Genomic DNA, 26,840 nt, shown 5'->3' with positions numbered 1-26,840 from the left:
AGGAAGGACCCCTCCCTGATCCCCTCGGGGCACAATCCTACTGACAGGGGCAAGACACACTAAGGTCCAAATAGCCAAAAGGCCCAGTAGATCCCTCTTCTCATGGTTAGCCGAAGATGACCAACGAGTTCTAGTTGGGGGGGCACAGCCAAACAAAAACCCCCAAGGCAGGCGGAGGAAAGAACCTAATGCATCCTCCCCTAGATCAGGGTAGACCCAAGGACCCACACACCCTCCATCCTGATTAAAAAAAAAAAAACGGAACACATATAAAAATTGACACACACAAATATGGAAAAATAAAAAGTGCCAGAGCAGGTGCATTGGCTAGGCCTTTTGGCCTGTTCACAAAAATTTCCCCGGTCTAGGCCAAAAGATCAAGCCCGTGAGGCATATCACAGAAAAAAAAAAAAAAGGTGCTGTGGCCTAGTTTGGTTTCACACAGTGGGGTCCCAAACTCATAGTGTTACTCCAGCGGGGTTCCTAACACCGCAGGTTTCACCGTTTTTCCCAGTCACTAACTAGACCAGGTAGCACTGCTCTGATCAGGAGGCACTAAGCCCCTCTGAACCCTCAACACCAGGGAAAAAACCTCCGACCCACACATTTTGTGGTACACGCTCAATTTGGTTGCTTTCCCATCTGGAAGATTTATCAGGACCCTCATCATACCAGTAGGAATACTATATAGCCATCCATCCCAGCTATAAGGCCGGAATGACAGTAGAGCACCCCTACTGGATACTGATAAGAGCAGATACTACACTTGGTCATAGCCCAATATCCCAGAAGCGACTAGTATTGCGTAATGTATAGCTACCCATCTACCCAGGTACAAGTACCCATAAACTTCACATAGACTTTCTCAGCCCCCCCAAATAAGTTTACATTACATCAACTGCTGTAGACTATAAGCTGTACTAAAAAACAAATAACCTAAATCCGGTTATGTAATTAACGTAAAAGAAAAATGTTAATCCAACCCATTTCAATAGGGCTGTTAACAGCTCTGAGCATGCACCTACAAATCTGGACACTAGTCTTTCAATCTATACAGATTGTTGTTTCAACATGCAGCAGCAGTGCAGTAAGGAACAAATAGAAGCACCCTTACTTCATCAAGTTTATAATCATGGGGCTCATTTATACCAGAAGGCCTGGGTTTCCATGCATTTAGACCCACTGCATTTTTTTTACAAATTAATTTAAACGGATTTGAATGGCAAGTTGCAAGATATTACTTCAGCAGGCAGTACTTTTGCAAAGCAGGATTGGTCCTATAGAAAACAATGGATCTTCTCAATTCAAGTGATTGTACAAGAACCACCTGGTTGGAATATAGTCTATCCTCTACTGTAAGCAAGAGGGACCTCTCCATTCTAAAATAGCGAAGGAGCCTTGATGAAATAAATAATTACCATTTTTTGTGGAAATCCTCACTACAGGTAACCTGTCGTGAAATAAATATGAAAGTTGCCTTTGTTCAAGCTGATTTCATGGTTTCAATACTCAGACAAAAGGGACCAAAACCAAGTATGCAGAGATTGAGCTGGAACTATATTGCAGTCCATCAATAGCATTAACACAACAGTCTGTGCTTTTCTAAGGGCCCCTGTAACAATTTTATTAACTGTTGATCACTCCAGCAGATTTGTTATTTAGCCATTTACTGTAAATTATGACAACGTTGTTCATACTTTTGTGAACTGCACAGCAGTGTTGTCAACACTGAGCTCAGCTACTGCTGAGATGGGGGAGAAAGAGCAATCACTGCATGCACACTACCTCCTGCAATCCTTTGGGTGATTGCTGAAGGTTGATGTGTCCAGGAAATAAGCCAGGACATAGGAGTTTAAATATATGGAATTTTTTTGAACAGGCTTCATGGGTGATAGAAAATGACTACAAGTATGCCATCAGTATACTGTACAATATTGTTCCAAGTGGCACAGTGCATCTTATACACCCGGGGCCCCCTTGTTTGCATGGACTGGTTTATGCAAAAGGCAAACCAGTCTAACTCTTATTTTAGGTGTTCTGATCTGACTGCTTGTTATAGGTACGTTTAAATATCCCTAAGCCAAAGAAAACCTATTTTATTTCCATTTCTTTCAGTATGGGAGTTTAAAAAAAAAAAAAAAAAAACTAAAATGCCTTAAAATAAAATTAGTATGGCATCTTGAACTTGAAGCATTTGGAGCGTTGTTGACGTAGAAATAAATCTTGTGGTTTACCATTTATTTTGTATCCCCCTGGAGAGGCTGCAATCTATATTTAGGTTCATTAATTCCCATTCCTGGAATAGATGTTCCTAAAATTCACAGTAAAAAAAAAAAAAATTATTTATGCATATGAAACCGCTTCATGAAAATATTTCAAGCTGAATACATATCCAGTATCAGGTTTATTTTGCTAAGTAAACCCCCGAGCAACCAATCATCGTTCATTATTCCTTTATCTGGATCCTCAAACTCATACAAATTCTAATCAGATTGATTATCAAAGGTTCTTGCATGTCATCACTACTAATTGCAAGGTCTTATTAAAATAAATGTGTCACTTTAGCCTAAATGCCCTATTAAGCTGTGGTTCACACTGCCATGACTTGTCAGGTGACTTGTGAGGTCAAAGTCGCAATGACCCATTTGTGGCAATAAAACTGTTCTAATAGGAGCGACTTAAAAAAAGGTTTGTGCACTACTTTTGGTGCGACTTCAATACAATTTGCAATGACTACTGTTAAAGAAGTAGTTTGCGAGCCGTGATGAAGTCGCGCTGGCATGTCTGTCTCAAAGTCGTGTGACTTTGAAGTCACAGCAGTGTGAACCGGGCTATAGACTTACTTTAAAATGATTTATACCCCTTTCCATTTATCACCTCCTCCCACGCTCGCCTCCAGGACTTTGCTAGAGCCTCACCAATCCTATGGAACTCCTTACCCTTATCTGTCCGATTATCTACTACTCTATTCGTTTTTAGACAATCTCTGAAAACCCTCCTCTTCAGAGAAGCCTATCCTACCCACACTTGACAACTGTACCTCCCTTTTTCTCCATCAGCTCATCCCCCACAGCTATTGCCTTTTGTTTCACTTGACCCCCCCTTCTAGATTGTAAGCTCTAATGAGCAGGGCCCTCTAGTTCCTCCTGTATTGAATTGTATAGTAACTGTATTGTCTTCCCTCATATTGCAAAGCGCTGCGCAAACTGTCGGCGCTATATAAATCCTGTATAATAATAATAATTTATTTAGCTTCACTTACTTTGTACAAGCCTTACACCTCACCTTGAGTCCAGAACAAAATACGTTAAGAGGCTCTGGGAAGTGTTCAATTTGCACATGTAGTCAGATGAAGGAAAACCTCATAAAAGCTCAATGTCTCTTGTATAGCGGTTCCCATAGCAAGGCTTCCCTCGATGGGCACCCAACAGTAGCTCGAACCATATAAATACAGAAAGGAGTGGCAGGCCAGCTTGGGCTAATATCCAGAGTGCACAGACACGTAGGCGCACCTGTGTGTGCCAGCGCGTATTGGCGCACACATCCATGCCCATAGGTGCCAAGCTGCCTATTTAAAGGAAATACTGTAGGTGTGTTCTAATCGCTGGATGTTCCTCAGCTTTCCCGTGACCAGTGTTCCTGCTTTTGTTGATTGATTCTCCGTTGCTGACCTGGCTCGTTCTTGACTTTGCTCTGTGGAATCTGGATACTGACCTTTGTCTGCCCCTGGACCTTGCTCTGCCTGCTTCCCTGGTACTGACCTCGTCCTGCTACTGGACCTTGCTCTGCCTGCTTCCCTGGTACTGACCTTGGCATGCTTCTGACCTTGTTCTGCCTGCTTCCCTGGTACTGACCTCGTCCTGCTACTGGACCTTGCTCTGCCTGCTTCCCTGGTACTGACCTCGTCCTGCTACTGGACCTTGCTCTGCCTGCTTCCCTGGTACTGACCTTGGCCTGCTTCTGACCTTGTTCTGCCTGCTTCCCTGGTACTGACCTCGTCCTGCTACTGGACCTTGCTCTGCCTGCTTCCCTGGTACTGACCTTGGCCTGCATCCTGTCCACGCTGCTGCCTCACCATATATGACTTTGACTTGCCTTGACTACGTCTCTGTCCATGGCAATCCCCTGCTACCAGTCTATCGGCACCTGTGCTTCTTTGAGCCTTGTACCTCTGTCACCACATTCACCGTAGGCTCTTATCTCGTGAGGTATGGTGGATATTTAACCTCCGTACAGGATGCCTTTTGGAATGAATCACCATCACGATGTGGACCTTTTTCCTAAGTGAAATAGTATATGACCTGTGTATGTTTCATGTATTTTAATGTATCTTGATTATATTTGTTATGGCTGTTATCTGTTTTAATTAACACACACTGGAGACCACTTCCCTCCTACAATCTTTGTAACAGCTGCTGAACCTTTTGGTCAGCAAAGCACTCAAGTCAATTACTAGGTGATTGGTGTGGGGGTGGAGTCTCCTACCATATATATATGCCTCAGGCACATAATCCCATACTGCACGTCTATCAGAAGCTCTGTACATGTGCCATGAAGTAGCCAGGCACACTGGGAAAGCGCAGTGGTATGTTGTCAGGAGGAAGCCAGGAAGAGGAAGCCATCCCCCTGATGATGTCGAAAAAGAAGATGGCGGACCCGGTGTGCAGTGGTCGAGAGATTGTTTACAGCGGATTCCCTGGATTCATAGATGCTGAAGCTCAAAAAAATGGTAACAGCCTAAATTCGTGTGTATAGGTACATAGGGATAACACTATTTAGCTTCTAGGAGCAGGAAAAAAATGCTAACAGCTTCTAGGTGCTTAAAATGCTAGTGTACATGAAGCCTTATAGTAGAAGGAATTTGTGGCGCACACATCCCTAGAATACACGCTGCACCCAGGGCAGCCGCCCCTTCTGCCAACCCCTTGTCTCGGCCCAGGACACACCAGGTGGGCTGGAGCTAGGACCTCATCTGCAGAGACCCCATCACCATAGTCCCAGAGAGATGCCAGTTGGAGGGGTGTGAACCAATGTGAACAAAAAAAGTGGAATTTTTCCTGTACAGGTAATACACTTTTAGAGAACAAATCAAATGAATCATCAAAAGGATAGATTGCAAATATTGCATTGCTGTTGGTTATCAAAGTTTGTTAGATTAGGGGCCCGCTTCACCCAGTAACTCTGTGAACAGAACACAGAAAATTGCTGCAGGTAGACCCATCAGTTGGGAATGAGATCATTATTGACTGACTACATCTGATTGTTACAGGTGATAGAGATTGAGGCCATGATTCACCCTGGAGGATGCCAGGATGAGAGAAGTCTAACCTTTATAGCATGATCCAAGTCTCAATATGTTGTGTCCTGGGATCCTATTGGCATTGTTTAGGGATAATCCCCGAAACCAAATCCAAAACCAATAAAAAACGGATGCTCAATTTAGATTCTTGCAGCTCCAGCTCTGTTCTCTGTCCAGTGCCATGCCTGTCACAGCCATAGAGCAGAGAATTGTTTGCTTCTAATTAATTGGGCCCCTTTTGTTTATTGAGAGTAACATCTGCTCCATGTTCTAACTTAAGAAGAGTCATGCAAGTATTGAGCTTACACAACTCTTTGTTAATTCCCCACTCCCCAGTGTTTGCAAATAAGGTTCAGGGCTCAAAGGCGAATTACAATGTAACATCGCTATTTAGTATTTCCTTTGCTTTACTCAGGTGCAGACCAAAGGAGTTACCTATGATCCGCATGTGATGCCAGCTAAACCAACCTTACAAGTGGATAAAAAAAAAATATATATTTTTTTTTTCTTAAATAAAATGTGTTCCTATTAAACCCCTTATCCACTTAGCATTTTTTTTTTAGCAGATTGTATTTATTTATATTATTTCATACCACTAATATTTAAACTTTTTCAATTTATATTAACTTTGTTCATTAGTTTCAAAAAAGAGCATTAAAATGCGCAAAATAAAAAAAATAAGAAAAACTTTGTTTCATTTCTAAAACAACTTTGCAACACTTTGTACCAGTACTTTTTTTTTTTTGCGTTCTTATAAAACAGGACAAATTATAGTCTTTAGTGCATAACGTCTTACACAGAGCCCAAAACACCAGGCCGCTCCCCAGAGGAGCTGACCATATAGCCCCCCTGCCCCAGAGGACATTTACATCAGTAGATTCATTTGCCAGGAATTTTTTTGACTGTGGGAGTAATTTGAAACATAATCTAAAAAAACCAACAGACACATGGGGAAAGAACTCAACTTCATACAGGTATTAATAAAACTAAAAAGTCCAGAATATATCAATACAAACATTTTTGAAGTAGAATATAGTAAGCTTTTCAATATACAACAAAGTTCCAGGGGAAATACATCAAATTCTCTCCCTGGAACACAGAACCAATGACACAACTATTACCTTGCCCCTTCCTTGTAGATTGTAAGCTAATCCTTCTATATTCATTTGTATTATTGTTATATTATTATTATACAGGATTTATATAGCGCCAACAGTTTGCGCAGCGCTTTACAACATGAGGGCAGACAATATAGTTACAATACAATTCAATACATTTGTATTGTAACTGTGCTGTCTCACTTACTTTCTAAGGGCTCTTTCACACAGACGTTCCATATGTCCGTATATCACCCCATCCGTTTGCAGGTGATATACGGACATAATGCTTGTCAATGGGATTGCGGATGACCATCCGCTGACATCCGATTTGTGTCCTTTCTGTTCTGTTCCGTTTTTTGGAACGGAACAGAACCCTATTTTTCCTCCATTAAAAAAACAGAACTGATGCAAAATCAGATGTCAGCGGTGTCATCCACTGACATCCGCACTCCCATAGACATAAATTATGTCCGTATATCATCCACAAACGGATGGGATGATATGTGGACATACGGAGCGGATGACAAAAGTGTCATCCGTGTCCGTGAAAAAAAAAAGAAAAAAGTGCCGCAGCGGAGATAAAAAAAACTGAGCGGCCGTGTGAAAGAGCCCTAAAGCACTGCACAAACTGCTGGTGCTATATAAATCCTGTAGAATATTAAGAATATTAATAAATGTAAGCCATACCTTAAAATATTTTTCAGGCACGTAAGAAAAAACATAAAATTATAAAAAAGCTCAAGCACAGTATCAGACCTAATACAAATTCCTTAATTCCTTGTTTTGGGTTACAGCTCTTTGCTCATTATCTTGTTTATATTGGTTTTCCGTCATTTTTACAGCTTGTATCACGAATACAGACAACGAAAGCCTAAGGCTCTGCTGCCCCCTAGTGTTTTTTCAACAACACAGCGTTACCGATAAGTCGCAGTTAAATTCATATTGCAGCAAAAATTCTTAATTTTTTTTTTTTTTACAATTAAAGATGTTTTTTGCAGCATTATTAAATATTCTTCAAATGCATTAGAACTCATTTTACAGACAAACATTTTCTGTGAAGGGACGATCTTACACAGCGTGCTGTTTATAAGTGTCTGATACAGTCTTATCTACGCAAGCTCTACCTATTATTTCCTGTGTACTGAAGTGTCTACGGTAAAAATAACATAATTGCTGGAACTGCATAAATAAAAAGGCTACAAACAAAAAATGCTTTGTAACCCGCTCTTAGATCCTGTTTATATAATGCTGAGATGGTATTTCCCTCTCTTCATACATAAAAAATTAATCTCCTTTTGTGTAGGTGAGCTGACAAGCTTGGATAGCTGAGCAAAACACACATGATCTCACTGGTATATATTATTAAACCGATGAAAATAATTATGGGTAATATGTCTTCTTTATCTACGTGGAGAATATATTACAATCAAGCTCTAGGGTTTGTACGGTTTCATAATTAACACGGATAAAGCTACAACATTGTCTTAAAATAAGCTCCAGACTTTTTTTCAGTTTTGGAAATGCAGAACCCCTTAGGCAGCAACAAAAAACTCTAAAAACCAATTCTTTGTCCTTCCCTTCCTGAACAGGAGACATAACAGGAAAGGAGAAGGAATCTCTAAAAAGGAAGGGGAATTCCCTCTCAGGCAGTTAGATTGTAAGCTCACAGGAGCAGGGTCCTCCGAGTCCTAACCATCTGGTCTTGAAATGTATTCTAACTGTACTGTGTTCCTCCCAGATAGAAAGCAATCGAGCTGCAAGTTTGAAAACAACTTGCTAAGCTATTGCTAGACTTGCCAGGCTTCAGAAGTCTGTTGCACAATTGCAGCAAGTCTGCATTGCATGTGTAGCATTGTCCCCATAGGGCTTGCTGTGTGATGACTTCTTGGGCCTCCTCTGATTACCTGTAGAAAGTCACAAAGTGACAGCTCACTCATCCATCCTTACTCCCAGTTTCTGGTTGCTCTGGTTATATTTTTATTGTGGAACTTGTGGAACTTGTATTTATCTAACTTTATCTATTCCCAGTAGATAAGGACAACTCTCACCTGGCCTCACCAGGTTATTTGTGAAAGCAGACCATACTGCTTTAACCATACTGCCACTTGTATTTAAGAATTAGTTCCTCTTGCTCTCTTTCTCTAGCAGCAGACTTGATGCAACTACATTATGTTTGAGACACTCTCTAGCATTCTCTTGACTGACACCCGTCCACTGACTCTTCTAGCAGAAGGGGTGGCCGTCTCAGGACAGGCCCCATGACACAGATCTGTACTCACTATATGCAGAATTAGATCCTCTCCAGTATCTCCCTTTCAGTCAGCTCTGCAGGACATCCGGGTTCAGACTCCACTCTGACTCGCCGGCCCTCAGGTCGACCACCTGAGGCCGCATGGCAATTTCTATAGAGGAGGTGCAGCCGCCTCCTCCCTCCAGGTCCCCGCTCTTGCTGAAAGACCCCGAGCACATGTGCCCTTGGATACAGTATCCCAGCATGCACTGAGGCACTTTCCTCTGTCAATCACCAGGCCTGCACTAAATGCCTGTGCACTCATTTGTCAGGTTTCCCCCCCACTGTCCAATATGCCTCCCTATTCGACCAGTGTGAAACACTTCAGACAAACTGAGCTGCACCAGAGCACCATGAACAGACCTCACTAGCAGATCCTGCTCTCTGGTAGGGAGAGAGCAATATAAATTTACTTGGCAATCTCTCTGGTAAGCAGACAAGATCTGAAAACTATACCTAGGAGGGTGCTACATGATTCCAGATCAACCTTGTTTTTTGCAAACATTGTGCAAGTTCTGGTTCAGTTATATTGTGCAATAGTCATCCCACCACAGGGGTCACTGTGATTGAATTGTCATGCAGTTGACTTGCAGAGCTCTTGCTGTAGACTCACCACTGCAACTTTGCTTTTGCTAGAGACTTGCCATGCAAGATTGCTACAACTTGGAAAAGTGTCAACTAGAACTTGTGCTTCAATTGCTCTGCAAGTGTACAACTTGCCAGTGAAAATGTGAAGCAAGTTAACAGACTTACAATTCAACACTGCCACAAATTTGTGGCAAGTTATCCTTGCTATCTGGGCTTTATATTGTAAAGCACTGTGCAAACAGTTGTCGCTATATAAATCTTGTATTATAATACTTTTAGTATGACTGTACCGAAAGGAATACAAAAGTGGGCATAACTTTCTTTTTACTTACATAGGTTGTTCAAATTTCACATGTAGGTAGAGGAGCTCTTCCTCTATAGCAACTCGACTTCTTTTTCATTGCAAGTAAATGATGGGTTCCAAGCAGAAGCAACGTGCCCCCATTGAGCTGTTGACGAAGGAGAGGTGCAGTCTGTCTGACATCCACAGAAGGCTACAGAATGTTTACGGAGAGGATACCATTGACAGGAGCAATGTCTTTTCTTGGTAGCTCTTAATGATGAGGTCATCTCCATAAACATTCTGGTCTGTACCCTGCACCCTACCTTCATCAAGAACTCAATGATAGCACATTGATCCTGCTTAGAATCTAATTTTTACCTGCAATGAAAAAAGAAAAATCTGGCTAAAACTTTTTTCATTGCCTTACGTAGAACATTCAAATTTCACATGTTTGTTAGCATAACTCCTCCTCTATAGTAACTCTTCTTTATCTTTTTTCATTGCAGGTAAATAACAGATTCCAAGCAGAAGCAAAGTGCCGTCAGTGAGTTCTTGACAAAGGATCATGGCAAGATAAAGGCCATAGAATGTTTACGGAGATGACACCATCGACAAGAACCACCAATGACAAGACATTGCTCTAGTAAATGGTTTCATCTCCATGAACATTCTGTAGACTTCTGTAGATGTCAGACAGCCTGCAACCCTCCATCAAGAACTCAATGACGGCACATTGCTTCTGCTTGGAATCCATTGTTTACCTGCAATGAAAAAGAAGAAAAAAAGAGTTATTATAGAGGAAGAGTTACTCTACCAACAAGTGATATTTTAACAATCTATGTAAGATAATAAAAACAGTTATGGCCTATTTGCATTGCTTTCAGTACAGACCTTGTAATAATTATAACAAATGTCCATACTGGAAGATCTCCCCTGAATTTTTTTTTTTCTGGTGGCAACTGTATAATTCTGGACCCTCTTTCACTTTCAGTCCTGGTGGCAAGGAACACCACAGTACTATCAGACAGGGTGACTCTCCCCAGTGGGGGCATCATCCATAATGAAAACCCAACTGGAGTTCTAAACTTTTTCTACACTACCCTAAACTAAGAAAAACATTTTGGGCCTTAGATGCACTATATTGCCAAAAGAATTGGAACACCTGCCTTTACACGCACATGAACCTTAAAGGAATCCCAGTCTTAGTCCATAGGGTTCAATATTGAGTTGGCCCACCCTTTGCAGCTTTAACAGCTTCAACTCTTCTGGGAAGGCTGTCCACAAGGTTTAGGAGTGTGTCTATGGGAATGTTTGACCATTCTTCTAGAAGCGCAATTGTGAGGTCAGGCCGTGATGTTGGATGAGAAGGCCTGGCTTGCAGTCTCCACTCTAATTTATTCCAAAGGTGTTCTATTGGGTTAAGGTCAGGACTCTGTGCAGGCCAGTCAAGTTCCTCCACCCCAAACTCGCTCATCCATGTCTTTATGGACCTTGCTTTGTGCATTGGTGTGCAGTCATATTGGAACAAGAAGGGGCCATACCCAAAGCTGCAATGGGTGTGCCAATGCAATATTAAACCCTACCGACTAAGACTGGGATGCCTTCAAAGTTCATGTGCGTGTAAAGGCAGGCATCCCAAAACTATTTTTTTTTCCAATAAAGTGATACAATTTTATACATGGCACTCTGTGATGAATCTCTTGAGGCTCTTCCTCTTTAATCTTATGTCCCAATACTATTAGCAAGATAGTCTATGTGTAGAAAATCACAAATCAACTGTAGCATTCTCTTGCAACCTTTAAAGAAATATTCCGTTGCTGATCTCGCTTCAGACTTCAATGTCGTCACAGACCCAAACAAAGTATGCAACAAGTGAAGTCAGAGCGATGACAGAACTACTGATTTACATACTTGTTTAGGGTCACCTATTCTACAATTATTGGGGCCATTTGATCAAAAAGACAGTCAGGGAACTAGAATTGTCAAACTGAAGTCAGCAATAGCTACATCCATATTTATTACAGTATAGGCTTAGTTTAGTTGTGCCTGGTTATTTTAACCTATAGATTGTTTTATATAACTTTTCTAACAATTGTATAAACTTTATATATTACTAATTCAGTGTTATTGCAGAGTAATCATAATACTTGGTTCCTCTGATATCTCCCCCATGACCCTGTAGGAGGCCCACAAATGTGTAGTGAGAGGTGAATTCATTAAATACGGGGCCAGGAGAAAGAGAGAGAAGGAGCAACAGATCCATGATTTGATCAAAAAAATTTCGACCCTTGAGGCTCAACATAAAATGTCATTAACCAAAGAACACCACCAAGAACTATTATCTCTTAGGAAGTCCTTGTCAGAAATGCTAAACAACAAAATAAAAAGATCACTTTTTTTTAAAAAGGCAATATACTACGAATTTGGGGATAAAGGAAGCAAGTACCTAGCAAGGGCGTTGAAAGACACACAAGCCTCCACACATATTATGTCACTAAAGGACAATTCTAATAAACTAACACATGACCCGAGAAAGATAGCGGAATCCTTCCGATCTTTCTATGAGAAGCTTTACAATTTGCCCCCTCAGAATAGACCCAACGACCTCATAGGTTCCAGACATTCAATTATGAAACAATATATTACTGACAGTGGCCTTCTTTAGATTTCAGATGGAGATGTGGAGGCATTAGAAAAGGAATTTCCCCAGAAGAAACCAAATTGGCAATCCTAGATCTTAAAAATGGGAAGAGCCCTGGTCCAGATGGACTAACGTCCCAATATTACAAGGTGTTTGAAACTTCTTTAACCGACCCCCTGACAAACGCACTAAACATACTAACCAAACAGCATAAGCCATCTCAAGATTTTCTTACTGCTCACATCACAGTGATCCCAAAAGCGGATAAAGATCCGACTACCTGCGCCAGCTATAGACCGATATCCCTACTAAATCTTGATGTGAAGCTGTTAGCAAAAATCTTGGCAAATAGGTTAAGACCGCTATTACAACAGGTTATAGGTCCTGAACAAGTAGGCTTCATGCCTGGCCGCGAGGCTAGGGATAATACTATCAGATCCCTGAACTTAATACACGAAGCCCACAAATTAGGAATTGAAGGTTTGTTCATTTCAACCGACGCCGAAAAGGCTTTTGATAGAGTGGCCTGGGACTACATGTTGATGATTTGTGAACATGTAGGACTGAGAAGTAGTATGTTATCATGGATAAGATCCCTCTACTCTAATCCCACAGCCAAAGTTAAGGTGAACAACATCCTTTCCGCCCCTATCCATCTAAAGAATGGAACTAGACAAGGCTGTCCTTTGTCACCCATCCTCTTTATAATGGCGTTAGAACCATTAATTAGACATATTAACAGAGATACAGATGTGCATGGCTTCGGCATTAAAGAAAGAGAATTCAAAATTTCTGCTTATGCAGACGATCTCCTCTTCTATATATCACAGCCACATATCTCCATTCCAAAATTGAACTTACATTTCCGCACCTTCAGATACATATCAAACTTTAAAATCAACCATTCCAAATCAGAAGCCATGGACATCTCACTCCCCGATAAAATAAAACAATTAACTAAATCTAATTGCCCCTACAAATGGGATTCAACCTCACTTAAATACTTCGGTATCAAACTTACCCCAACTTTAGATGCCCTCTATGAGGCCAATTTTATCCCAATCCTGAAAAATATTACTAATGACCTGAGTAAATGGGATATTAAACATTTCTCGTGGTTCGGCAGAGCAGCCATCTTAAAGATGGTCATCCTGCCTAGACTGCTTTATCTATTTCACGCTTTACCCATCACAATACCTTCCTCCTTTTTCAGGAGACTAACGACTATTCAAAGGAAATTTATATGGGCCAACAAAAGGCCTAGGATACAACTAAAATACATGCAATTACCCAAGATCAATGGAGGCATGGGGGTCCCGGATTATTATAAATATTACCAAGCCACTCACCTCACCAGAGCGATCGACTGGCACTGTCATTCAAGTCAAAAGGATTGGGTGGCCATGGAGAGGCACTGCTCCAGGTATCTGACCCAGTTCCTGCTATGGACGGACCCTCACAACTTCCCCTCTGAAGTTAAACACCATCCCCTAATCAACACCGCCCTTACCATTTATCACAAGTTGGCGAAGTCACATAACTTATCCACCAATCCGAGCCCTCTAACCCTGGTTTCCCACAATCCAGACTTTGTTCCGGGCCTTAATATAACATGCTCTGCTGACCATCCTTTGCTCATTAAACATTGCATTCGCGATCAAAAAATCTTATCTTTTCACGAACTAAACGACCTAAAACCCCAAAACATCTCCTTGAACCAGTGGAATTATATCCAGCTGCACAGCTTTGTTCAAAATAATAAAAAGAAAACATTGTGGGCTAGACGACTAACTGCTTTCGAGAGGATATGTGAGAGGCAGACCCCGATAACGAAAACGACATCGATGACCTATCAGTGGCTTCTAGCCCCGTCGCCGACTTTTGTCGACAAATATAAGAAACTATGGGAACTCGAGTTATCACGCAAAATTTCTGATAGGGAATGGGAGAAAGCATGTGTATTTACACACAAATGCTCCCTGAGCACAAAAACACAAGAAACGTCATATAAAATCCGCACGCAATGGTACATAACACCTGCGAAATTGAAGACGTGGTCCCCACAGTATTCTGGAAGATGTTGGAGATGTCTAGCTCACACAGGCACTTTTCTACATATTTGGTGGAATTGTGACATAATCAAAACCTTTTGGTACAAAGTTGTGCTCCTGATCAAACATATCACTGGCTCTACCTTAGAATTTAATGCAGCATGTTGCTTATTACACATCAATAAACTCTCATATAGGTCATATAAAAGGTCCCTAACAAGACATCTACTAAACGCGGCCAAATCTCTTATACCTATACACTGAATTTCAAAATCCGTCCCCTCGACTAAGAACTGGGTAGACAAGGTAACTTCCACATATGAGATGGAGGAAACTCTAGCCATCAAAAAAGAAAACAGCGGACCCTTCCATGACATGTGGAGACCATGGTTGATATTTACTCTTTCTCCGGATTTCAAAAAACTGATTGAAGATTAGTAATCTCATAACCAACCCTCATATCCCACATGGACCTTTAGTATACGTTTCTACAATGAGCTACTTGATCAAGTACTACTTATCAACAGTACTCCATTACCTCCCCCTCCCCCCCTTCCCCTCTCTTTTCTATTTCCTTCTTCTCTCTCCTTTTTACTCGTCTTCTTTAATTCCTATCTTTGCTTCCTTCCCTGCCCCCTAGTGGCCTTCCTTGAGACAGGCATATGCCTTTGGTCCTGTCTCATCTGAAGGAGGATATCTAATTTAGATACCCCCATCGTACCTCATGAGCTGACTTAGATATTTAATGTTGTTGCACTAATTTTTGACTCAACACGACATGATGTCGTAATTTTTGTACCTGTTGTACAGTTATACCAAAATGTCATACTGCCATTGTTAATACTGTACATGTTTATTATAGCTGTTCAATAAAGCTTTTATTGAAAAAAAAAAAAAAATAATACTTGGTTTGCACAGTGTGCTGGAATTTCCAGTATGAGAGCCCAGCATTGTCTGCACATCAGATTGCTACATCTGCAGGTGTTCAGATTAGTCCTGTATGTGGATTGAGGATGGGGATGGGGTTCTGCTTTAGACATTCTGCTGAGTGTGTGTGCAATCTGATTTTCTGCTATGCTTACGGACATATATTCAATTCAGCTCCAGAAAAGTTGGAATTGTAGTCTCAGCTATGCAAATGGTAAAAGTAAAGGTTACAAAAAAAAAAAAAAAAAAAAAAAAAGGTTTTTAGTCCTGAATGCAATATATACAGAAAATGCAGGGCAGAGGAAAATAACCACTCAACTTCCATACTTACTAACAACATGTGCCCATATTTCCTTCTCCTGCACCTTTCTGTTCATCCACCAGGACCAGCAAGAAAAAATTCCTGTGTGAACTCCAAACCGACTAGTTGGGAGTCCCCACAGGCCCATATTAAATCCAAACCAACTAGTGGGAGTCCCCACAGGCCCATATTCCCCAACTCCATATTAAAGTGCTGTAACAATCACAAAGTATCTAGTCCTGTCCCATGTAAAAGGGGGTGCAAGCCACATTTTGTTCACTCCTATTTATCAGAGTGACACAGAAGCAAGGAAATGAGAGTACATGCTGCTAGGAAAAAAAAAGTTAAGTACATGGGCATATTGAAGGTTAACCAGTTTTAGGTGTACATACAACTCACCATAGTTATTCAGGTTGAAAGAAGACACTAGTCCATCTAGTTCAACCAATAAAAAACACAAATAGTGTCCTTATACAGAATCTTATACCCAGAGTTGATACAGGGGAAGGAAAAACAACCCAGTAAAGCATGATCCATGCTCATCCTACATCCACAGTCAATCCTTTGTCTAAGTTTTTGCTTACCTTCTCATAAAATGAAATCAGATGTGTTTGACAACATCATTTTTTCATGAACCCTTGCTGACTATTGCTTAAAATTATTTTCTATCAAAACCTCTTCTATATGGTGTTTTAATAAACTCTCAAGTGACTTTCCGACTATAGAAGATAAACTAGCCGGTCTGTAGTTACTTGGTAAAGACTTCTACCCCTTTTTAAATATTGGCATCACATTGGCCGTAAGCCAATCCTGTGGTACTATTCCAGTCTTTACAGTCACTGAAAACTAAAAACAATGACTTAGTTATAACAGAGCACAGCTCTTTGAGGACCCTTGGGTGTAGGTCCAGGAGATTTATTCACCTTCCATCTAGTTCAACTAATAAAAAACACAAATAGTAAACCTCTTTATACACAGGTATACAGAGGAAGGAAAAAAAAAACAATAAAGCATGATCCATGCTCATCCTATATTCACAGCCACTCCTTTGTCTAAGTTTTTGCTTACCTTCTCATAAAATGAAATCAGATTTGTTTGACAACTTCATTTTTTCATGAATCCATGCCGACTTAAAATATAATTTTCTACCAAAACTCTTCTATATGGTGTTTTAATAAACTCTCAAGTGACTTCCCCACTATAGAAGTTCAACTAACCGGTCTGTAGTTACTTGTAAAGACTTCCAACTTCCAACCCTTTTTTATTTAACCCTAAATTATTTTTATTTAACCCTTTAAATATAGGCACCATATTGGCCAATCCTGTGGTACTATTCCAGTCTTTACAGTCTCTGAAAATTAAAAAACAATGGCTATAACAGAGCACAGCTCTTTGAGGATCCTTGGGTGTAAGCCATCTGGTCCAGGAGATTTATTGATTTGTCTAAATGTTTCTGGGCCATATCAATTTCGAGCCATTTTGGATCATTTGGGGCTATGTCAATATTATACCCATTAAGTGCTTTGCAGTATCCTACAATTTCTAATAATGGCCCTCATGAAGTTAGTTGGGTTTACAAGGCTCTAGGCCCTTGTTTTCAGGCCTCGGCACCCATGTGAACAAGGCCTATGGCTTCAGGCAGTTGTGAACCACTATTCTTTAAAGGTGGAAACATTTGTATGTTCTTTGGGGATGTGTAGGAAACCAGAGAACACACCAGTCTGTATTTAAAGGCTTAGATGAGTAAACTGGCCATACCCTGGTAGATTTTTATCCAAACCTTTGTATGAAACATCTCGCCAATATATCGGATAACGCCTACAGAGACTTGATGAAGGTCTTTGGATAATGCTTCAAAATCTTGTTTGCATTCAACATTCAATTTTGAAATTAATTAAGTTTTCTGAATGAAAGCTACATTCACTGGTAGAATTTTGTTGATTTGAAAAAAATTTCCATCCCACTCCATTGATTTTTTTTTCATCACTACAGTTGAAACAATTGTCAATCTGACCCCGCCATCTGTTGCAAAATCAGATGAATGTTCCGAAAATGACATTTTACAAACAAAATTCTACTGGTGTATTGGACAGCTAGAGTTACTTAGTAGATGATAATTGCAATTGTGAGAGCTAGCCTTGCAGCCAAATATACTACAGTTTTTTAAACATTTTGGATAGAATAATAAATGATTAAACCCCCTGTTGAGTTTTGTCTTTTTCCCGTGGGGAGATTTTCCCACACTTCCGGTCCAAAAGACACAACAGGATATGAAAGGAAGTCTTTCCAAACGAATGAAAATCGCTCTTAAAATATGTAGAGCAATTTTACCTAACTTCCTTTCCTAGTGATCATGGGCTTCCGCAAGGGTGGGGCAAGGAGGACTCGTGAAGTGGAAAAAAAAATAATATATTCTTTGCAGGAGGAGAGGCCGGAGAGTGTGGTGCTTCAGGAAAACCTAGGGATTCTATTCTATATACAGGCAGTAAGAAGACTAAGTAAATGGGGATCTATTCTATGGGGGACCTTGCCTGCTCTAAAGGGGGATGTATATTGGGAACCTTGGCCTGGCTTGCTCTAAATTGGGATCTATGGGGGACCTGCCCTGGCCTGCTCTAAAGAGGGATCTATATGGGGGACCTGCCCTGGATTGCTCTAATGGGGGATCTATGGGGGACCTGCCATGGCCAGCTCTAAAGGGGGATCTATATGGGGGACCTGCCCTGGCCTGCTCTAAAGGGGATCTATATAGGGGACCTGCCCTGGCCTTCTGTAAAGGGGGAATCTATGAGGGACCTACCCTGGCCTGCTCTAAAGCGGATCCATGGGGGACCCTGGCCTGCTTTAAGGGGGATCTACGGGGACCTGGCCTGCTCTAAAGGGGGATCTATGGGGATCCTGGCCTGCTCTAAAATATGGGGATCCTGGCCTGCTCTAAACAGGGGCTCTATGGGGATCCTGGCCTGCTCTAAACAGGGGCTCTATGGGGATCCAGGCCTGCTCTAAAGGGGGATCTATGGGGATCCTGACCTGCTCTAAAGGGGGATCTATGGGGATCCTGACCTGCTCTAAAGGGGGATCTATGGGGACCCTGGCCTGCTCTAAAGGGGGATCTATGGGGGACCCTGGCCTGCTCTAAAGGGGGATCTATGGGGATCCTGACCTGCTCTAAAGGGGGATCTATGGGGGACCCTGGCCTGGCCTGCTCTAAAGGGGGATCTATGGGGACCCTGCTCTAAAGGGGTCTATGGGGGACCCTGGCCTGCTCTAAAGGGGAATCTATGGGGGGTAAAAAGGAACATGGGTGACCTTAAAATGATGCCCCCCCCCCCAAAAAAAAAAGTTCTGCGGATGCCCATGCTAGTGATAGATGTGTCCTACAAGGTGAATGTGGGGTAAATCTCCCAATCAGGACCAAAGCAGCAATAAAATCATGAAAAAAGTTTTTGGGATTCTAAGCTTTAAAAAAGTTTCTGTCCTATGATCAGCATTCACCAAGAGCCTTATTGAGCAACACAAGGAGCTGTAACCCACAACAGCCAATTGGAATTCACCTTCTGGTAATAGGACATGGGTAAACTGAAATCCTATTGGCTGCTATGGTTTTCACTGCTCTTTAAAGATCCAGTAAATGTGACATCTCCTATTTCAGTAACATACGCAGAACATAGTACAAGTCCACGCTCATATTACCTTCGTCTGAAAGCAGCAGTACAGCTGTGTTAGGTACGGGTGTTTTCTTGCCAGAGCTAAGATCCTTTTCTCTGTCATAGTGCAATCAACGTCGTCATCCTGTAATATCACATCTTTCTTCAAGACCTTCACAGCATAGACCTCATCTTTGCCTTTGACTTCAGCAAGCATGACCTAGGAGCCGAAACAGAAAAATCTGGTCATCACCTTCCCCATACGGGAGTCGGTACACATGTATGTATATTCATGTTCTGGGCATGTGCATGAAAATGTTGCTAAAACTTGACTTAGGGCTAGTTTACGTTAACTGTAGCCTTCGGAAGAGCAATCCGTGGTGAATCACTCTTCAGATGGCACGTGACAGGCAGTAAGAAGGCATTAGATCACCTCCTCACCTATTTTACCTGTGCAAATCTACACTACCAAGTCACAACCACGTGCATTGCACATGACTGAAGGACGGCTGTGGCACAGCCTTATTTAGGTGAATAGGTTATGTACAGTGGGCGGTACTGATGGGAAAAATAATTCTTGCCACAACGTATTCATCTCCATCAGATGCATTTGCAGCTTAAAGGGGAGCAGTTGGGGAGGGGGGCAAAAATGCAGCTTAATCACATTTTTACTGTCCCCCCAGCTGAGAGTATGAACAAGCCCTAACAATTTTTTTTTTTTTTTTTTTAAAGAGGCCCTTGCCACCTTAAAGCAGTGGTAAGTTTTTTTTTTTTATTTTTAACCTGCAAGGCAAAGTTATAATGTGTTAGTAAATATTGCAAAGGGCATAGGGCTTTCATCTTTACCCGGTCTTCCTTCCGGGTTCGCGGACTCTGGCTGTGTCAGTGGCCGGAGCCGTGATGACGCATTGCGCGCAGGAGCCACCGATTAGGGCACAGGACTCTAAAGGAACAGCCAGGGTGGCCATTACTTCAGAGCACATGCATGATGTCACCGCCTAAATGTACAGTAAATAGCTCCTAAATGGTGCACATTTGGGAGATATTTACAGTATCGTATTTTTCGGACTATAAGGCGCACTGAAAATCCTAAAATTTGATCAAAAACCGGCAGAGCGCCTTATAATCCGGTGCACCTTATATATGAACCTTGAGTATTGAAGGGATCTCAAAAAAATTTCTGTTTCAAATTGCGCAGCAACAAACTTGAAGCAGAAATCAGAAATCCTATAAATCCAAAGTGACTTCGAAATGGCTCCACAAAGGAGACTTGCTTACGAGGCAGATTTTAAATTGAAAGCAATCAACCATGCAAAAGAACATGGGAATAGATCTGCAGCTAGAGAATTCAACATTAATGAGTCCATGGTGCGCAAGTGGAGAAAGCAAGCAGATGACCTACGTCTTGCAAAGAAGATGAAGAAAAGTTTCCACGGCAATAAAGCAAGATGGCTGCAACTAGAAGAAAGACTTGACCGATGGATTTCGGAACAAAGAGCAGCTGGCAGAAGCATCTCAACTGTCGCCATTCGGATAAAAGCCAAAACGCCTGGACGCCTTCGATGTCATCAGCTCCCTCCTGATGCCCTCCTCGTGGCTGTTGATGTGGAGGCATTATACTCCAGCATCCCTCACGAGCGGGGCATCAGGATGGTCAATGGCTTTTTGATGGAAGAGGATAGAACCACTTGGAAATTAAACGCTTTTATTCTCGAATTATTACGATTCATTCTTACTCGAAATTATTTCATCTTCATGGAAGATATGTATCTACAAAGGCAGGGTGTGGCCATGGGGACCACATGTGCTCCCTCTTATGCGAATCTCTACCTGGGGGGGTGGGAGAGACATGTGTTTTCTGACGAGACTTTTGTGCACTATTTGTCTTTTGTACCATTTTGGTACAGATATATAGACGATCTGCTCCTGGCGTGGACTGGCCCTGTTGACATGTTGCATACCTTTCTAGATATGCTAAATGTTAACGACTGGAATTTACAATTTACATACTCTTACCATATATCTCAAATCTCCTTCTTGGATCTCACAATTTCAAAACTCCCTGATGGAACTATCTTTACAGATCTTTAGCGCAAACCATCAGCGGGAAACACACTTCTTCATGCGACTAGTGCGCACCCCAAACCACTGATTCAAAGTATTCCTTTTGCACAATATCTGCGCCTACAGCGCAATTGTTCCAGAGAGGATGATTTTTATATGCAGGCCAATTCTCTACGGGACCGCCTCCTTCAAACGGGTTATTCCCGAACTACCTTAAGGAGGGCCTTTAATAAGGCCCACGCCAGGAGCAGATCGTCTTTACTTTACCCTCTCAGGAAATCCACTTCGCCGCAGACGGTGAAGTTGATTACCAAATATTCAGCACATCACCAACAATTACGTTCAGTGATCTCACGTCACTGGCATCTACTCACAGACCCCCACGTATTAAAAAACTATGTCAGGGAAACCCCAGAATTGGTTTTCCGGAGGGCTACATCCCTACGTGATCACTTGGTCCATAGTCATTATAGCATGGATAAACCTCGACCCACGGGCACCAGGGGCACTTTCCCTTGTGGCGACTGCCCCCGCTGCCCCTGGATCCTAGAAGGCTCTACCTACCGGATCCCCAACGGGGAACTTTGGTCACCCCGTTCCCACAGTGAATGTGGGACAAAAGGAGTAATTTATCTAATGATATGCCAATGTAACTCCTACGTTGGCAAGACAAGACGGGAGCTACGCCAACGAATAGGAGATCACCAATACCATTCCACTGGTGGGAAGCTCACAGCAGTGGGATGCCATATTGGCATTCCCCACAGATACCACCCAGAGGTGGTAAAGTTTTTTGTCTTAGATGCTATATCAGAGGATCCCAGCGGTGGCAACTGGGACAAGAAGTTGCTCCAATGGGAGACTCAGTGGATTGAGAGGCTAAATGCCACTATTCCGCCAGGTTTAAATGAGGTTATCTCATATAAACCTTTTTTATAAAATCTATGGGTGCCGCCTTCCGTTCTGTTTTGTCACGCCTTTGCCCTCTTTATTATGTGTCCTTGGGTGGTTATTTTTCACCATCCACACTTGTTCCTTTCCTTTTTATCATGTTCCCCCGGCCCTCTTCCTCTTCCCCCCCCCCTTCCCCCCCCCCCACTTCTTTCCTTCCATCCCAACCCCCCCCCCCCTTTTTCCCACCCATCCTTGCCAATGGATATTTTTATATATATTCAGGACTAATTCTGCTGGTCTTATTTGTACCCTATATATGCTATGCACCAAAATGTATATATTGTGATATATATGTGCATTGAACGTTATTTGCTGTCTTTTGTATTTTTTTTTTATAAACATATTATATATTAGTACATCATGGGCTTTCAAATACATGTTGTATGTTGATAATATTTGTCTCTCTATTCCTGTGGTTATTCAGGCATGATCGTCTGAAGGTACAGAGCGGGATCGGTGCTCCCCGGCGGGTATGTGTCCCCTGTGCTGACGGATCACTTTCGTCAGTTACCGCCGGAGTGCGCCGGTGCCGTCATTGGCGCAATGCGCACTACAGCGGGACTGGGCGTGCAACGTCATACGCCGCAGCTGTTGCCGCTGACGTTTGCTACGCTTGGAGACACATAAATAGCCGGCGCTGCCAACATGGCGGCGTCGGCAATTTGTGCTCCACACAGAGAGGACGCATGTGAGGTGACCGATGAGGTAATTACATTGACTTGGGCTCAGCAACACTCTATATCCCCAATAGGGATTTCTAAACTCTAACTGGACTTATCCATCTATATCTCTCTTGTCTTTCAGGACCTTACCTCTATATTATATAGGAAGCTTCCTCCCTGGAAACCCAGTCATTCCCTACTGTGGGATCTGCTTTACCTGCTTTCATTTGAGGCATTTGAACAGCAATAACAGAAGCCATCTTAACCTAAGGGACTTAGACAGATGGATTGTCTGCTCTGATAGTCCCTAGACCACGTCTTTTTCCTTAAAATAGCCATTTATACATAGGCTCCCAAAATCGGCACCCTCTGGCCCTCTCTGTGTGGTTTTTGTTCCTTACATATGATTTTCTACCTGAATTTTGACTTGGTATGTGATATTGCAAGACACATATATATATTTCTTTTCTACCTCCCCCCTTTTTTCACTGCTTTCATGGTATCCCTTCTTTTTTTCCCCTCCTTCCCACATCCTCCCCTTGCTCTTTTCTTTCCCCCCCCCTCCCCTCTTTCTCCTCCTCCCTCTCCCCCTCTCCCTTCATCCCCCCCCCTTCCTTTCTCTGTTCCTTCCCCTCTATGAGGGTTTTTTCTCTACATATATATATGTACACATATATTGACATATCCATTTGATATATCCATATATTTTTTTAACCCATGCTTCATTATACATCGTAATTAAGGTCTCCCATATCCGCCGGTGAGAGTATTGGTGATTCTGCTCTTCCACCTGGTGTTTTCATGCTTTATAGTGACCACAGGTAAGGTTGATACCTCTCCCCATACACAGTACAAAGACCTTCCATGCCTTGGTCATATATGTTCTTGTTTTTGATTTATTTCTTGTCTTACTCTCTAGACTCTAGTAGAAACTTATATATTATATTCTCCTGAAGAAGCGGCCTAGCCCGCGAAACATGTAGAGAAAACTGTGGAGACATTCCGACTACTCTTCACATCTCAAGCTATTTTTAGCTGACACCAATCGTGTCAGTTGTATGTCATTTATGTCATATTGTAAATCAAATATTTGTTATTTGTTTTTTACATTTATTAAAGTTAGTTTTTAACAATGATATCCAAGTTACATTAATTACAAAGATATTGGTACCCAAAAATCCAGCCAACCCTCCTTTCCCATCTCCCTTTTCCCAGTGAGTACTTCCATAATTGGGGAGTTTGAGGTCCCACTTACCCCTTTATCCCATTTTCATATTGACATTTTTCTGGAAGTTGGTACCATTGTTCTATTTATTATTTTAGGCATCCAATAATCAAAAATGGGGCATAATTTCTCCCACCAACACCAAAAACGGACATAATTTCTCCCACTAACACCAAAAAAGGGACATAATTTCTACCACTAACACCAACAATGAGGCACTATTCCATCCACTGATACAAGACACTATAACTCCCACTGACACCAACAATGGCGCAGAATTTCTACCACCAACACCAACAATGGAGAATTTCTACCACTGACACCAACAATGAGGCAATTTTCCTCTCCTAATATCCAAGCTGTGACGTCATTCCTTCCACTAGTGCCAGGATATTTTCTACTCCCTCTGGCCAGTCTGGGCCCACTAAAGTCTGAAGGACAGTAAACTGGCCCTTTGTTTAGAATGTTTGGAGACCCCTGGCCTAGGCACTTTATATAAAACACAATACAAACCTTTCCAAAACTGCCTTTCCCTAATACTTTGATGAAGTTGAAGTCCTCCAGACCTGTCCTCTTGTATTGGTGGATTTTGAGCTCCCCGTTCTCTCCATTTTCCCCCGTTACCGTCAACTGACTGTCGATGGTCGCAGTGGCTGCTGCTTTGTGCTCTTCCCCCCGGTTGTCAAATGACAGCGCTTTTCTGATGTTGTTTTCAAGTTCTTTAATTTCTACATTAGGAAAAAAAATAATCAAAGAAAAAACTTCAGTCAAAAAGCTATGAACAAGCGGACATTAAACTTTGTGTTCTGTTAACAAGTGCTGCAACAAGGATCTATCAGAGGCTCCTGCCAGTGCTTAGTCAGAAATGCACAGATTTTCTCAGGGAATGTACACACATACTGTGCTGTTAAAAAACAAAAACAAAAGAAAAAAGCCACTAAATGTTATTTGAACAAAAATAATAAGACAGCTTTTCCTTCCTATTTTACCTTGAAGCTGAATGCCAGTCTTACCTTTAGTCCTGCACGTTGTTCAGGCTCCTCTTCTGTACTGAGTGGAATAACTGACTGATTTCACTGCACACCGTGAGCTTCTCACAGTATGCATTAGAAGCTGCAGCAAATCAGATAGAGTGTTTCATTTCCTGGCTGGAGGATGCCCTGCATCCTCTAGCCTACTGGTTCCCAACCTCTATACTCAAGTACTCCTAACAGGTCATGATTTCAGGATTCCCTTCACCCTGCAAAGGTAAGTTAATTCAATGTCAATGGCTTGGTATTAATTACAGCTATTTTATCTAAGGGGAATTCCCAAAACATGACTTGTTGGAGGTACTTGAGGTTTGAAAACACTGATCTAGCCTGATCTTTCCTCCCCAGCCTTACTGTCCCTGGCCAAACCCTAAGATTTATTGGATTTCACTTCCTTCAATCACGGAGGCTGAGCATCCTATGTGGAAATACTTTCAGGAAGCTATGTACAGCACCCTTCCAGCCTCTCCCATCAGCCTTGATCTGCCTGCATTGAATAGGGATGCACAGAGGCCTACTGATGATGTCAATGGTTCTACAACAGGTTTGCTCAACCTTTTGAAGAACGAGGGCCACTTAAGCAATTTGGTAACCAGTCACTGGCCACAATAAAATCAAAATGGTCCCGAATCTTGATTTTTGTTATTTTACATCACATAATGATCAATTTTCCCCTGTAGCCATTGAATGCCGGAGGGAGAGGAGGAGAAGCCAGCTTTCAGCTGTTGCAGAAGGAAAATGGAGAGGATCAGTTCCTGTATATGCCACCCCTCCTGTTCAAGTGTAAAACACAATGTGCCAGGGAGGCTGTACAGGCCCCCTGGAGCAAGGGACAGGGTCACCACTGCAACCCATGTTGCTACACCAGTGTTTGGGGCGTGTGATAAAAACTAGTAATTGTACATCTAAAAATTTATTTTTTCTTTTTTTTTTCTTTACTTTACAGGTACTCTTGTGGAGGGATCTGGAGGCCTAAAAGACCCGAAACCCCTCCTCTGCACTTAAAAGCATTCAAAGTGCCAAGTTTGGCTCTTTTGAATGCTGTAATTTTTTTTAAATCTGGCGGCAGTACCCGGAAGTGATGTCATGACATCACTTCCAGGTTTTTGCATGGAGACCTGATCAGAGCGGAATGCGGCTTTGATCGGGTCATCGGCGGCTGTGCAGGCTGTTTGCCCGGGTCTCCCGGTGGGATGGGAGACCCGGGCGAGCTGCGGAAGGCGGCGTTCCCTCCCGCTCCTTGTAATGACAGTCGACCGTCGGCTATGGACGCCAGTACCAGGGTGATGACTCTAGCTGCAGGCATCACTCCGGTACAAGCACTTTCCCGAAATATCGGCAATATCGGTCACCTCCGGGGCCGATTCTGATATATCGGGGAAAGTGTAGATTGGCCCTCGATATATCGGCTTTGCCGATAATCGGTCGATCTCTAATAAAAACCACCAGTCTCTCAAGCCACAAATGTAAATGAACCCTTAGTGTGAAAGCAGCCTTATAGGGGGCTCAGGACAGTGATGTGCACCTGCGGCTTTCCTGTGGGTTAGCTGCATTTTGCCATAGACTTCTATTATATCTTGTGGTTGTGGTGTACTTTCTGAAAGAGCACCAAAACTCGTGCATTTAGCTGACTTGATGTATTTTGAACTTGATTTAAACTTGATGTATTTTGAAGGTATTGTGTTTACTGCTTCTTCAGGGGTATCATGGAAGGAGCTTGATCCTTTTGGCTGTCCAACTCAGAACCCACACCAGTCAGGTAGCACCAAGTCCAGTA

At 42.2% G+C, this 26,840-nt stretch overlaps 1 protein-coding gene across 2 annotated transcripts in view; it reads right to left on the bottom strand.

Moving 5' to 3' along the window:
* PRKCE (protein kinase C epsilon) overlaps positions 1 to 26,840 on the bottom strand; it is a 670,827-nt gene that overhangs the window by 241,625 nt on the left and 402,362 nt on the right. For both annotated transcript variants that reach the window (XM_082249847.1, XM_082249848.1), the window contains exons 9-10: positions 24,546 to 24,760; positions 19,174 to 19,347 (exon numbers count right to left, since the gene is read on the bottom strand). In XM_082249847.1, the coding sequence (XP_082105973.1) occupies positions 19,174 to 19,347; positions 24,546 to 24,760 (389 nt within the window). The remainder of the gene's footprint in view (positions 1 to 19,173; positions 19,348 to 24,545; positions 24,761 to 26,840) is intronic.

The sequence above is a fragment of the Pelophylax lessonae genome, assembly GCF_965119305.1.
Source record: "Pelophylax lessonae genome assembly, chromosome: 3".
Taxonomy (NCBI): Eukaryota; Metazoa; Chordata; class Amphibia; order Anura; family Ranidae; genus Pelophylax; species Pelophylax lessonae.
Note: the sequence above shows the minus strand (reverse complement) of the source record. Positions and strands in the feature narration are given on the sequence as shown.